Raw genomic sequence first — 14,319 nt, forward strand, 5'->3', positions numbered from 1 at the left:
TGTTAATTTTCAAAATGGAATAGAACAATTATGAATACTGGACGTTGCTGGGATCTCCACTATTGCCTGACCAATAACCTATAGGTCTAATCCAAGGCCCATTTTAGTCACTGGGGGTATTTCCAGTGACATCCGTGGGCTTTGGATCAGATCCTTGTGAGAGGCCTAGGTCTGGCCTTGCAGCCCACCTTCCCCAGAGCAAACTGTACAATCGCAGGAACTTGTGCCCTGTCTAGGGAAGGTCATATATCACCTCAGGTCTTGTGCAGACTAGGATTTCAAGGTGTGATGTTACTAATACACACATTTTACAAGACTAGTGTGGACAAGGCACACTGCCTTTTACATATGCTAATCAGGGCCATTTAACACCTTGCGGGGAGCCGAGATTTTAACTTGACCTGCGTAGCATGTGTTAAAATCTGTACTGCCTTGTCTACACTAGGCTTTTAGAAGATGTGCGAGAGCATGTTAGCCAGCACACCCTAGCAACATTTTTATCCTAATCTAGATGAGTCAGAATCCTATTCTACCTGGGCCTGGAGGCCTCCATGCCCTGAAGTTCCCTGACAGATTGGTGAAGTTTTATAGGTCCAAACCTAAAACTCCCATAACTTTCACAATGGGCTCGTAGGTATCTTGTATGCATCCAGGATTTGATTAGCCCTTTTATAAAGATTTACTACGATTCTTCCCAGCCACCAGAGCAGACTTCAACTCGAACCCAGTCCCAATGTTCATTTCATTAACATTCAGTGAGAGAATCCTGTTTTCAGAGGGATCGCTGTTTGGACGCACATACTAAGCACCACCCAAGCATAAATTGGTACTGGGTCACTAATGAGAAGAGTTTAGCTAATTGATTTTTACAGTATATCACGGGTAGCCTTATAATAGCAAATATACTTTTGTTTTGGGTGCTCATTTATGGAAAAATTTCAGTGAATGCCTGCCCCATATTTAAGAAAGATCATTCCTAACACAACATATAAATCGCAGTATTAAACACATAGCTAGGAGTACAAGGAAAAGCTTTGGTCTTGTCATTTTCAGTGCCATGCAGAAACCCCCAAATGCCTTGATAGCATTGTGTAAATAGTAATGCATAGCAAGGTGTGTGTTTATTCTGAATACCCATATGGCTTAAATGTGCAATGAGGCGTGAGGGCAGAAGCCAAATGCCTTGAACTATGAGGAAGTTGTTGCTTTCTAACTGCAATTCTTGAAATGTGTAGTTGTTGCTTTTATTAAATGCTGTTGTAACCTTTTGTTTTAAGCAGTTGGCTAATAATCACTGTGGTTATTACAGACATCTGTTTTGATAGTCAGGTTACTCATTTTCATACAGCATAGATGGCTGTTATTTCCAGTACATTTTATTTACTTATATTCTGAGTAAACATATGATTAAATAAAATAAACCCCACCAGTGAATATGAAATTCTACCAATATTATGGGGTCACCCCAGCAACACGTTTATGATTCAAATGATACTTCCTTTGTAATTCCATAATTTTAGGTGTACCCAGCTTTCTGAAAATTACTTTTGGACCGCAATTTCTCATTCTTTCTATTAGCCCCGGAAAAAGGGTACTGATGTTGATTCGGATACATCTTTATTGACTTTAAAACAATGATGCAAAACTGTGCAGCTGAAAAATAATAGCAGAGAAACACTGTGTAAACAGAATCCTGGGCTGCTTCATGATCCTCTCTCTAATCACACTGAGCCCACATCTCTACAGTGATCTCTCTTAAACACGCATGCTTTCCGTGGCAGAATGCCTCCCCTCTCTCACAGAATTCCTCCGTTTCATCATTAATTCTATACATGATGTTTTTCTGTGAAGCATTTCTGCCTTACCAGTGTAGCTGTATTTTTTTTTAATTGAGAGGGTTAAAGAAAGCCCCATGATGGTTCACGAGGCATGTGCTCTCCTGTCATTTTTAGATATTACACATATTTACTCAAAGGTGCTTAGTTTCATGAGAATAAAGTCAAAACAAAATATATTAAATGTAGTAGATTTTTTGGTTTCCAAAGGAGACATACTTCCATCTTTATACGTAAAAAACGTTGCTCAGAACAACTCTGGATAAAAAAATTTCGGTGGTCTCGCCACCATTTTAATGATAAACCTACATTATATGCTCACCCCAAATAAATTCAACTTTAACCCCTTCCTAAATCCTGTTAGATTGTCATTGTTACTGACACATACATAATAAGTGTCCTGAGAATGAAAACTAATACCTCTGATAACAGATCTCATTCCATCCTTTAGAGGGGTGGCTAAAATCTGTCTTTGGCAACAAAAGAAAGCAACTGTGGTAGGCCTTGTCTACAGTCAAAGTTGTACTGGTTTAACTTTAAATTGGTTTCAAAAACAATATGGTTAAGGCACTGCAAAAACCTTTGTGGACATTTTTAATTTGACTTAATCACTTTATCTTAAGTGAGCTGTAGCTCACGAAAGCTCATGCTCAAATAAATTGGTTAGTCTCTAAGGTGCCACAAGTCCTCCTTTTCTTTTTATCTTAAGTTGGTTCCTTACCAAATTAAACTACATCTGTATCTAAAACAAGTTAAAACCAGATTAACAAACGTGCACACAACTATAGGCTTAAATCTGGTCATCACCTAAGGAGTCTAATAGGAAGGTGCCATATGAAGCATCCATGGTACCCATTGCTAGGTAGCTAATAAACAGAGTCCCTAGAACAACTACTGAACTACTGTGTATTTCTTTTCATCTCTGACATCCACATAGCAATGAACTGTTCCAGATCCATAATAGGCCAGTCACTAACTGGTGCCCTTGGTCAGGTTGGTGGCATGGGGAGAATGATTTGGGTAGCTGTTTCTTTGCCATATTCCCTAACATTCACTCTCTTGTTTGTGCTTCACAGCCCCTGCTCTGGATGTAGACTGGCAGAACAACACTACTTTTGCCTCCTGCAGTACTGACATGTGCATTCACGTATGCAGACTTGGCTGTGATCGCCCAGTCAAAACCTTTCAAGGACACACAGTAAGTTTAAAGAATTTGAAATTTTAGGAGTCATTACCAGCATGTGAGCATGGTGGTAGCTGGTGATGTTAAACAGCATCTGTTTTCTAGGACCAACAGTATTTCTATCCCTTTCCTTCCCCAAAGACGTACTCTGTAAAAATGACTCTGTCTTTGAAAAGAGATTCACTGTTCTAAATCACAACATGCAGGCAAAACCCACAGCTTACACAGTGAGGGCATTTACATGTAACCGACTCTAAGGACTCAAAAATACATCAGTAAAATTTCATCTACCGCTTTTGTAATCTCTTTAACAACGTGATGTGAATTACAAGGAGGAAGGGAACAATTTACTTTTAACCATCGTTCAGTTGTAGAATGAATTGGGTTGAGTAGGATAAGATCCATTAATAGGTACTTCTCTCATCCTTCTCCCCATTCCCCACCTGCCTATATACTGAAATAGACTCCTCATTTTTTTCTCTTCTTGACTATCTCTCTTTGTGACTATTTAATGGTAGCCACAGGCTAATGCTGCAGATTTTCTTTCACAAGAACACTGCTGAGCTATTCTACCATATGAAATCACTTCGTAACTCCCCTCAGGTGGCCACCTCTGCCTGAGGGAGAATTGGTCCACATGGAGACTGGTTGCTAATCATGATGGCTACAGTTCTCAATTAAGCTGATGTTTTCTCAAAAGGTGATGCTGCCTCCACATTAGGCCTTCATCCATAGGCTGATGTTTTCTATTGAGTGGACTGACTGCTCCGTTCTGCACATGGGCCAAATCCTGCCCTCAAATATATGTGTGCAACTCCTGTTAACTACAGCTGAAATTGTGTGTCTGTATCTGAGGGGGGAAATGAGTTAAAAATAGTTACAGGTACTATCCCTGCCACCAAGTACTCTGCCCAATTACTATGTTCCCACAACACATTTTTCTCTTTTAAAAATGCTTTTCTCCCCCCCGTTACCATGTGAAAGACCCATAGGAAACAGGGGAACTGGCTGACTAGATAGGGGAAACAGTGGGTTTGATTACACACAAAGTGTAGTCAAATACACAAAGTAAACTGGAGAAAAACAAAGAAAAAAATGTCCTCTAACTTCATATAGTTATCGTCACTGCAGGTGTTATTGGTACAAATAGCGGATAACAAAGTTTTCAGACTGAAAGGTGGTTTTGAAGTTGATCCGGTTTAAGGACCACAAACCAGCTAATGCTCCAAGTTGCATTTTGTCTTAGTACATTAGTACACACACTGGTATAGACAAAACACCTCTGAAGAATTGCACTATTTGAGACTAGTCCGTAGAACTTTGTGTGTGTGTATGTGCGTAGGTATATACATATATATTCTTAAGGAAAAGTATTTGTTAGATTAATGGAATTTCAACCTCAGAAATTATTTTAAATTATCTAACTGTTGCACCATTAAATGGTCTGGGACTAGGGTTTGTCAAATATTCTGTCGTGTAGGAAGAATCTGATGATTGCCAGACTTTGCTCCTGACACCAGTTATGGCAGGAACATGGTAGCTAATTGTGTGGATCATTCATTGACACAAAAAATTGGTTTCCCTTCCTCATATGTATTTGGATAGTGGGATGTGAAAAGGGATGTCTTCACATGTAAGGTAATGAAGAATGTAATGTAAATTTCAATAGTTTCACTTGTAGGAGTAATAACACTTGAGTGCCCTCTGCTGGGTGCCAGGCACAATGCAGGCAACTTGGAATGTTCACTTAGAAAATCAATCTTTATTTCAGAATGAAGTCAATGCAATTAAATGGGACCCTTCTGGTATGCTACTAGCATCCTGCTCTGATGATATGACATTAAAGGTAATGTAATTTGATGGCTTGCCTCCAAACTGCTCAGTATTTTTCCCCTGGAGAAATTTACTTTATAAGGTTTTCCATTCATATAGTTAAAAAAGACCTTTTCGTCTCTGTTGACATTTTTTTCCCCAGCCTGATGCTACCATACTATTAAAACTCTCTGCATGAATGATGGTTTCATCTTACCATTTTTGAGTGAAATAAGAATGAACAAAGAGAAGCAGAAAGAAAACTTGAGCATACTATTTCAATTAGGATCTACTGTCAATATGTCACTGTGATGGAATTCTAGCAGTTTGAACTGAAGACCATATTTTAGTTCATCCTGTCTCCCTGCCAACACAGGACTGATCCTCACTGTACATTAACAAGTGTTTAATCACCATAGTTTACAGTGAATACGCCAATAAGGTTTTCACCATTTCACCTGGAAAACTGTTCCAGTCTAAAGCCTGATCCACACTCAATAGTTAAAAAATATAATTGTCAGTAAGTAATGTGTTTTTTTGTTTTTTGTTTTTGTTTGCTGACATAGTTATACTGGCAAAAGCTCTAGTACAGATGGAGTTATACCGGTGTAAAGATGCCTTACCCAGTGTAGCTTATTTTGGTTCCCAAACCAGAATAAACTGTACCAGTATAAGCATCAGAATATTTAAAGGGGCAAAACTTTTAAGTGCAGACAAACCCTGAAAGGATCTCTCAATTATAAATTCTATACTGAGAAACTTTAAGACCAGAAGGGACCATCATGATCATCATGTTCAGCCTAAATAATATTTTGCTCAGTTTCACCCTCTAACTCCTTGGTGCTTTATACACCTCAGATATTTGTTAGATGGTTCTTCTGTCCACCCACACCCATATACATTTTAATAAATTATTTATCCATGTTTAGTCATTTCTCTTAACGATTTTCTCAGAACTCAATCCCTCCAGTTCCTTAATCACTTCTGTTGCTCTTCTCTGAATTTCACCCCATTTCTCCACAGCTTTCTGTTACTTAGATGCCCAAAAGCATGTGCTGTTTCCAAATTGTGGTCTCATATTCCTCATTATTGATTCTACACTGCTGTATATGTGGCTCACAAACACATTGGCTTGTTCTCCTGCTGCTAATTTATATCCAGTGAGTTTGAGCATTATTGCTTTTCCATCCAACATCTCTCTACCACTGAATATCTGTAATTTTGGATTATTTTCCCCCCTAAAAATTAGTTGAGGGGTTTTGGTTTGTCAGGAAGCTGCAGAGCAGTTTCACTATAAAACATGTCATTTCCATTCAACTTATTCTTTCTCTGATATTGAAATATTGACTTGCATAATAGTGCATAAATTATTGATTTAATTCCATCAGACATGTTATTAAAGACATCAGTAAAACAAATCAGAATACCAGCAGGATGTTTGGAACAATCAAGATTTATCTAAGCCATACTTAAAATGGTTTTGACAAATTCACACTAGGATTGAAACATGTAATATAAATTCAGGTTAGATTCCATGGCCAGGACAACAATTGTCAGCTTCTCTTGATCTAGTGAATAAACACAGTTAAATTTTGCAAGGCCTTTCTCTCACAATATGTAATGTAAAGTGTGTAGATGTACGTATGGCAATTAGCAAATTGTTATGTAAATAAGCTATATTTAAATTCCTTTGCTATGCTGTAATTGCGCGCGCATGTGCAATATATATGCAATTGTCATATACAAACAGAAAAGGAAGGATTGAAATCCAGGAGTTGAGAAAAGATTGCAAAGTTTAGATACCTGGCTGATTTTTTTCCGATTCACCTGGCATAGATTTGGAGTATGAAGCAAGATACATGTGTACATGACCTTCAGGCTCACAGCAAAGAGATTTATACTATCAAATGGAGTCCTACAGGACCAGGCACCAGTAACCCAAACTCCAACATCATGTTAGCAAGGTAAAAACAAAACCACCTCCTCTCCTGCTGATGCTTGTTACTAGGCTATTTGCAAATAAGACTGAAAATCATTTCTGTTAGTGGATGAGCGGGGATTGACCAAAGAGGGAGGAAACGTACAACAAACATGGAAAATTAAGCTAGATAGTGCTTAATTTTTAAACTACACCTCCACCCCAATATAACGCGGTCCTCGGGAGACAAAAAAATCTCACCGCGTTATAGGTGAGACCGCGTTATATTGAACTTGCTTTGGCCCTCCCTGTTCCTTGTTCCCTGACCGCCCCCTCCAGAGACCCCCCGTCCCTAAATACCCCCAGGACCCCACCCCCTACTCAACCCCCCTGCTCCCTGTCCCCTGACTGCTCCGACCCCTATCCACACCCCCCACCCCGCCCCCTGACAGGCACTCACCGGCAGCGGCGGGAAGAGGAGTGATGCAGCCCCAGCCCGCTCCACTCCGCCAGCTCCCAGCCGCAGCGCTCTGGTTCCCGCCGCCGGTGAGCACAGGGAGGTTGGGGAAAGGTCGTCCTCTGCACTCACCAGGAGCGGGAAGTGGAGCAACACGGCCCCAGCCCTCTCTGCTTTCCTTGTCCCAGCCCCAGCCGTGTCGCTGGGGTGTGGGCGGGGGGTTGAGGAAAGGTCCCGCACTCATCTGCGGCAGGAAGCAGAGCACCACGGCTGGGAGCTGGTGGAGTGGAGCGGGCTGGGGCCAGGCTGCTCCGCTTCCACCACTGCCGGTGGGTGCAGGGGGATCCCTTCCCCCAAGCCCCCTCCCCTGAGCGACACGTCTGGGGCCGGGGCGAGGGAAGCGGAGCAGGCTGCTCCCGGCCCCTCACTAATCCCCTGGGCCACTCTGGGACTGCAGGGCCCCCAAAAGTGCCCCCCACAGCTCCTGCCTCCGAGACCCTGGGGGGGGGGGAGCCCCTGACTGCCCCCGAGACCCTCTGCCCCTTATCCAACCCCTCGGCCCCAGCCCGGCACACTCAACGTGCTGCTCAGAGCTGTGTGTCGGAGCTTTCCCGCGTTGTATGCGAACCCGCGTTATATCGGGTCGTGTTATATCGGGGTAGAGGTGTACTTTAGTAAAAAAATGGTACAGTTGCCACTGCACCCAACACCCAGGCATCTGGTTTATATAAATGAATCTGTTTAATTGAAGCCCTCTAATGTATGGATCTGGCAGTCCATTAAACCAATTGGATGTACTCTAATGAGAGCCATCAAGCAAAACTGCATAGATATTGATATTTTTTTATAGTTCTGTTAAGTGGTGTAGAACAACTTGGATGGCTGTTAAACTTTCACCTAAAGAAATTCATTCAAGATTTAACTTCGTCCGGTTTTAGACATCGGTTTAATCTTAGGAATGTCAGTCGATGCCTGGACCACTGGATTGATTAGCTAATTGGCACATAATGACCGTATCTTCTGTATGATATCCTAGCGGCGTTGCCTCTTAAATTTATCTATTTTCTTGGTCAGTTAGTTTTGTTTTGTTTGGAGGGAGGATTGTTGGGTTTGGGGTTTTTTTTATACAATACAGGGGATTTCTCCTGTCTTCCCTTAGTCCACAACGTTGGATTTAGGTGGATTGTGGTAAGAAACGATGAGTAACTTCTGGGCGGAGGGTGAAAGAAGGTAAAGGACCACTATGCTAGAGAATATGAAGCAAAATTCATTTGTTAGATAAGAGACCAAATCCCCTTAGGAAGAAACTTTCCCTGGGGCAGGTTATCCGAAACCTGTCCACTATAGAGTTACTTCAGCCTTCCTCCAAAGTAGCAGGTAATGGCCACTGTCAGAGACAAGATACTGGACTAGATGAACAGCTGGTCTGATCCAGTAAGGCAATTCCTATATTCCTACTTCCACCCACAACCCCCTCCCCCCCCCCCCCCCCAATGAAGCCAAAGGCTCCAAATATGCACATTCACCGTAATAAATTTATTTCACTTAAGAGGGTTTGATAGATCTCAGTCCTTCCATACCTCTCCTGTTTGAAGTATTGGTGCATATTTGTTTGTAGGTGGGATGTGTCCTCACGAGTTGTTTACAGTATCTTTGCAAACTGCAGATAAACTAGTTCCCTGGTCAGCATCCACTTGTGTTTGACTCTTTCCTGTAGTGCTTCATTCGATTCTACTGTTCGGCTGTGGGATGTTGAACGAGGAGTCTGCATTCATACATTAACCAAACATCAAGAACCTGTCTACAGTGTAGCTTTTAGTCCTGATGGGAAATACCTGGCCAGTGGGTCCTTTGACAAATGTGTCCATATATGGAATACTCAGGTACTCATTTGATTCACACACACTAATGAAAAGCGGTTTAGCTGGAACGTTAATAACAGAAATGATAAATGGAAAATGTATGCATCTGTATGTACTGAATTTGTGAACCTGACCGTGACATGAAAACCCTTTGAGCTGATGGTGTGAGATAATGAGGTGCCTGTCCTTTCACGTTTTTGCCAAAGGTTCATTGAATGTGGAACTGTGCCAAGAAAATCAATTGTCTCAATTTGATGGTGGTGTGTAGATGAAACTGCACTGGGCACATGAGGCGTGTCAAGCTGCCAGCGCAGCAGCCTTTAGAAATGATTGATGCTCCTATTACGCAGCAAGCTGGGTTCATTTGAGATTCAGATATGCTCAGGACTAATTTTTTAGAGTATTGCATATTTGTGAAGAGATTATCATCACAAAGATACGTGGATCTGATGTTGTACAGGATAACAGGGCTCTGTGAAAAAGTGGGATACTTGGAGTTACTTTTTTGCAGACTAATGCCCAGAAAGCTCTTTGGGCTCATAGTGACTTCCTAGCAGAGCTTGCTCCAGGAACAAGCTGAACGATTTGAGCTATGCTTGTTTATATACAGCATTCTTTTTTTCCTAAGAAGTAAAAATGTTCAGGACATGAATTTTCAATATTTCTTTCTCTATTAGAAACCGCAGGGATCCTCCTGGCAGTGAAACTGGTGTGGTTCCCACCAGTCAGTGGGGATGGTGGATTTGGGATGGGGCTACAGACAAGTGTGTATACAATATGGATCCCAACTCTTCACAGGACAACTGGGTGAAATCCTGGTCCTATTGAAGTCAATGGCAAACTCTCATTGACCTGAATAGTTCCAGGATTTCACTCCTGGTATTTGTGCCTCACAGTGTAGGCACCAATGCACCTCACAGCAAACCCACAACCATAAGTGCCCACATAAAAATAAAATATTTGAAACGTCAAATCTTGCAAATTGGTTTGCTTTCTAGAGCGGAACTCTAGTACATAGCTACAGAGGCACTGGAGGGATCTTTGAAGTCTGTTGGAATGCTAGAGGAGACAAAGTGGGAGCAAGTGCATCAGACGGATCGGTAAACCTTTGTATTCATTCATTGTAAATATTTTGGGGAAAATCCTGTGCAAAGGCCAACACAAATTCTGTGCACTGTTGCCCTCTCTGGACAAAGCTCAGAGGTGGGTGGGTGTGTTCCCTTATTTAGGGCCCAGTTCAATGCTCCATGAAGTAGATGGTGTCTTTCCATTTACTTGAAGGGGCTTTGTATCAGGCCCCTCAACGCACATTTCCTTGATTGCCACCTTTTATTTGAAATATATTTATGATTAAAGAAATACAAACACTACTGTTTCTTTCTCCACCATGACCCTTAAAGAGTAAATCCTGCAGATTATCATGTAGAACCATAACAAGTAGAGATGAGAAACAACTTTTACATCTTCAAGCTCATTAGCTAGTGAATGCAGAATTCTCCCCCAGTCAGTATTCCATGATGCATTATCTAAGTTATTGGTAAATTGCTTTATTACAAATTTAGAACCTGAGCGCACACACACGTTAAGAATAAGCTTCAGAAATGTTTCTAACTCGTGGGTCTTTTCTTTCTCCACCTCTAGGTTTGTGTTCTAGATCTGCGGAAGTAAAGGTGAAGTGTTTTAGGAGAAATTTCAAATGGACCAGCAGTGAATGTGTGGGGAGAAGCACTCTTCAAAACTATTCTTAACAGCTCCAGAACTGTACAAACTTGAAAAAAGTTAGTGTGTACAATGAAACCAACTCTCCCTGGCCACAGAAGTCTAGTATTTTGCCCATAACCTTCATCAAGGAGTAAAAACACAGTCACTTGAGAGGGAGAGAGGATGGTTTTCACCTGGAATATTCAGCCTTGGAAGCATGAAGCCACCAACTAGAGACTGCACTGTTTGGCTTGCATCTGAGAACTTGCTTTGATGGCTGGGAAAAAAAAAAAGCTGTGCCAAAAAATAATAATAAAGAAACAAACTAAGCGAAATGCTGTGATAAACCAAAAGGGAAAAAAAAAATCCTCCTCCATGTGGTGGTGTATTTTTTTCCTTCCAATTTGGACACTACAGTTGCTCTCCCAAAGGACATTCAAAGACCAGTTTGTACTGATGAAACGCGCAACTTTGTAATCACAACACTTTCTATTTTCTAGACTACTTTTTTGTTCAGTGGTTTTTCTATCAGCTGGAATATTATGTCCTGGAGTATCCCAGGCTTAGGTTGGAACTGATTTTTTTTTTCTTTTTCTTTTTCCTTCCCTTCTCCTTGTTTCTCTCTCTCTCTCTCCCTCCTTCCCCCTCCTGTGTGCCCACAGTAGATGCAGCCAGTTGGACATGACAACAAAAAATTTCGACAGTCTGCTTCTCCTCTTTCTCTGCTTCCCCCCCTCCCCCCGCCTATTTTTTTAAAATCCCTCCATGCTTCAGATCTTAGCATCTCAAGGGCACTTTCAGCAAATTGTCTAATAAGTGCTTTATATAAGAATGCAGTGCTGGGGAAGATTTTTACAGGCGAAAGATGACTTTTAAGAGAGAGAACCCAGTGTATTTTTGGAAAAAAATATTTTTTATGTTAAACATAATTTTAAAATCCTAAAATAGCCACCAAACGTAGACTGCTTTGTGTAATTCAAGCAAAAGAATGACTCAAGTGGAATCCAAGGTACATTAAAGATGCAGTATCATTTTCCTCTCCTTTGTCTCATAAAGTGCTGTAAGAAAATGTCATTTCATACAACAAATATCAGGTTTTAAACAACAATAACCTCTTCCTGCAGTCAGAAGTTTACATGGGCTAATTTTTATTTTTGTGGCTATATGACTAAGTACATTTATTAAAAGAATACAGAAGTTTGAGGTTATATATACAGAATTCATATCTTTGGGTCCATATACCCAAATACCTGTAGTAATTAAAGGAAAACAATTGTATATGCTCTTTCTTGGAGAAATGGTCCCAAATTCATATTAAGGCTGCATTCTGTCACTCTCAGTCATGTTCATAGGGACCTCAAGAGGTCATCTAATCCAGTCCCCTGCACTCGTGGCGGGACTAAGTATTATCTAGACCATGCTGACTAAATAATACCTCACTCCACTAGTCATCACATTGGGCTGATCCTCTTCCCATTAAGTCAATGGGACTTTTACCACAGATTTAATAGGATCCCTTCTTCCCCTTTGGATTCCCCTAGTATAGGCACTGCAGAAGACAGCTATCAGATTGCCTTCTGGGATGCTTTGCAAATCATGATGACAGAGGGCACAGGGTTAGGGGCAGAAAAGGTGTGCCGTGGGCCGGGGTGCAGCATACAGTGCTGTGGAGATTCCTGGCAGTGCTGTAGACCATGGAGTAGCTCAAGGAGGTGGCCATAACTTAGGCCCTAAGAACTAAACCATGCCAGGGCCCTCTACATCCCATGGAGCAGCCCAGGATCAGAACAGTGCAAAAGTGGCTTAAAGCCACCATAGCAGCTCCATAGCGAGTTGAGTGCTGTGCCTCTCAGAGGTGCCACCCAGAATCTCACCCGTTTCTTTCAGTGGGGTTGCCCAACAGGAGTAATTTGTAAGACCCTGACCCATAATGCTTAAAGTGGTATGAAAATGCCCAAGTTACTTAGTATATGGAATTAATATTTTATTTCATCTGATGTTTTTCTCTCTTTACTGTGACACGCTGACACTATCTTGGCCTTTTCACAGGAACTAACCACTGCTCACTCATCACAAGTCCTGTGATGTACGATTGGAGATCAGAAAGTAATTAAAACAATTAAACTATTCAGATGTTTTGGTCCTGAAGTAGAAACATTTAGGTGGAATATTGGTTGTTGATTGCTATTGCTCTTTTTTACCCCCAAAGAATGGAAGGTGGGAAGAAGGAAAGTTATTTTCCTTGAGGTAACAAATCCATAGAGCATTGGACTGTAGATGCCCAGATGACATTTTTGAACTGTTTTATAATAGCTGCCTCAGCTGACCTGTTTAAGCTCATGATAGGAAAAAGAGTCCTTGTTAGAAGAGAGAACTGAGCTTTATTACAGAAGTTCAGTGAGGTTTTATAAAGGACTACTGATGTAATTACTCACTAGTGTCATTGTGAGTGTTGACGATTCTCATTTTAAGCCTGTGCCTATGATGCACAGGAGCCTTGGGTTGAATTTTCAAGGATAACAGGAAAGCAGCATCTATTTGGGGGGGCTGCAGAAGACATGCTCAGAAGTGTGCTTCTTTTGGGTCTGCCATTTGTGTGACTCTTGAACAGGCCAAACATCAAGATGTGGTGATGTCAGGAGAGGTGATTTTAGTTCAGTTGCTTTTTTGGCCTGGCTTTCTTGTTACACAGACATATCTAAATCTGATGGAGCCTGTTCCAGGAATTTTAACTGGGAGATACTTTGTGGGTGTCAAAGAAACATGTTTCGTTTTTGAAATGATCTAAATTAACACCATCTTGTCTCTGCTAAGTTACATAAAAGGAAGAAAGCGAGTAAAGCACAGTTTCAGAATTTGGCAAGTATCAAATTCTCTCATGTGAAAGGCGCTATTGTCCCAAAGAAGAATTCTGTATACATACACGTTTTGTTAGCCTCCTGCAGACTGACCCATTAACCTTCCTGGATGCTTACAGGAATTTTACCTTTACTGGCTGCATGGAACTGGCCTTGAGATAAAATAGCAACCTTTGAATACGTGCCCAAGCTTTGCTTCTTTAATGTAGGTTACTGCATCTTTAATGTAGAAAACACTGGGTCCCTTATGGGGCATTAAAGGGCCTGACAGTTACAGGGTTAAACACGCACTAACCCCATGCTACATCTTAGGAATTTCCTTTTGATTTGTTTTTAAAAAGAAAGAAAAAACAAACCTAGGTAATTTTAGAGCCAAGTGAAGTGCACTTTGTCAAATGTAAGGGTCTGCTTTGGTTTTGCGGTTTACTTTTCCTTTTTCTTTTTTTTAACTTTTTTTTAAATTGTGGTTCTTTGTCAATTGCAGAAATGTTCTTTCAGCCACTCACTGAAATTTTGAATTCTGGTTTCTGCAGTTTTTATTGTCTGTGTCAGACTTGCAGCCAGACTTTGGTTCTCATTTCAGCATTTCTCAGATTCTGTTGAAACAACATCAACCCCTGTTTTGTTTCCCCTCCACCTGCACACTCTCAGAAATCACCTTGTGTATTGTAGCTCATTTGTTTCAAGGAGAGA

The 14,319-nt window shown here is 41.2% G+C and overlaps 1 protein-coding gene across 3 annotated transcripts in view; it reads left to right on the forward strand.

The window, feature by feature from the left end:
• TBL1X (transducin beta like 1 X-linked) overlaps window positions 1–14,319 on the forward strand; it is a 250,456-nt gene extending 236,137 nt beyond the window's left edge. For all 3 annotated transcript variants that reach the window (XM_074966443.1, XM_074966450.1, XM_074966459.1), the window contains 6 exons: window positions 2,912–3,033; window positions 4,790–4,864; window positions 6,667–6,794; window positions 8,923–9,088; window positions 10,066–10,167; window positions 10,709–14,319. In XM_074966443.1, the coding sequence (XP_074822544.1) occupies window positions 2,912–3,033; window positions 4,790–4,864; window positions 6,667–6,794; window positions 8,923–9,088; window positions 10,066–10,167; window positions 10,709–10,735 (620 nt within the window). In that variant the 3' untranslated portion in view covers window positions 10,736–14,319. The remainder of the gene's footprint in view (window positions 1–2,911; window positions 3,034–4,789; window positions 4,865–6,666; window positions 6,795–8,922; window positions 9,089–10,065; window positions 10,168–10,708) is intronic.

Source organism: Natator depressus, chromosome 1 (genome assembly GCF_965152275.1).
Source record: "Natator depressus isolate rNatDep1 chromosome 1, rNatDep2.hap1, whole genome shotgun sequence".
NCBI lineage: Eukaryota > Metazoa > Chordata > Testudines > Cheloniidae > Natator > Natator depressus.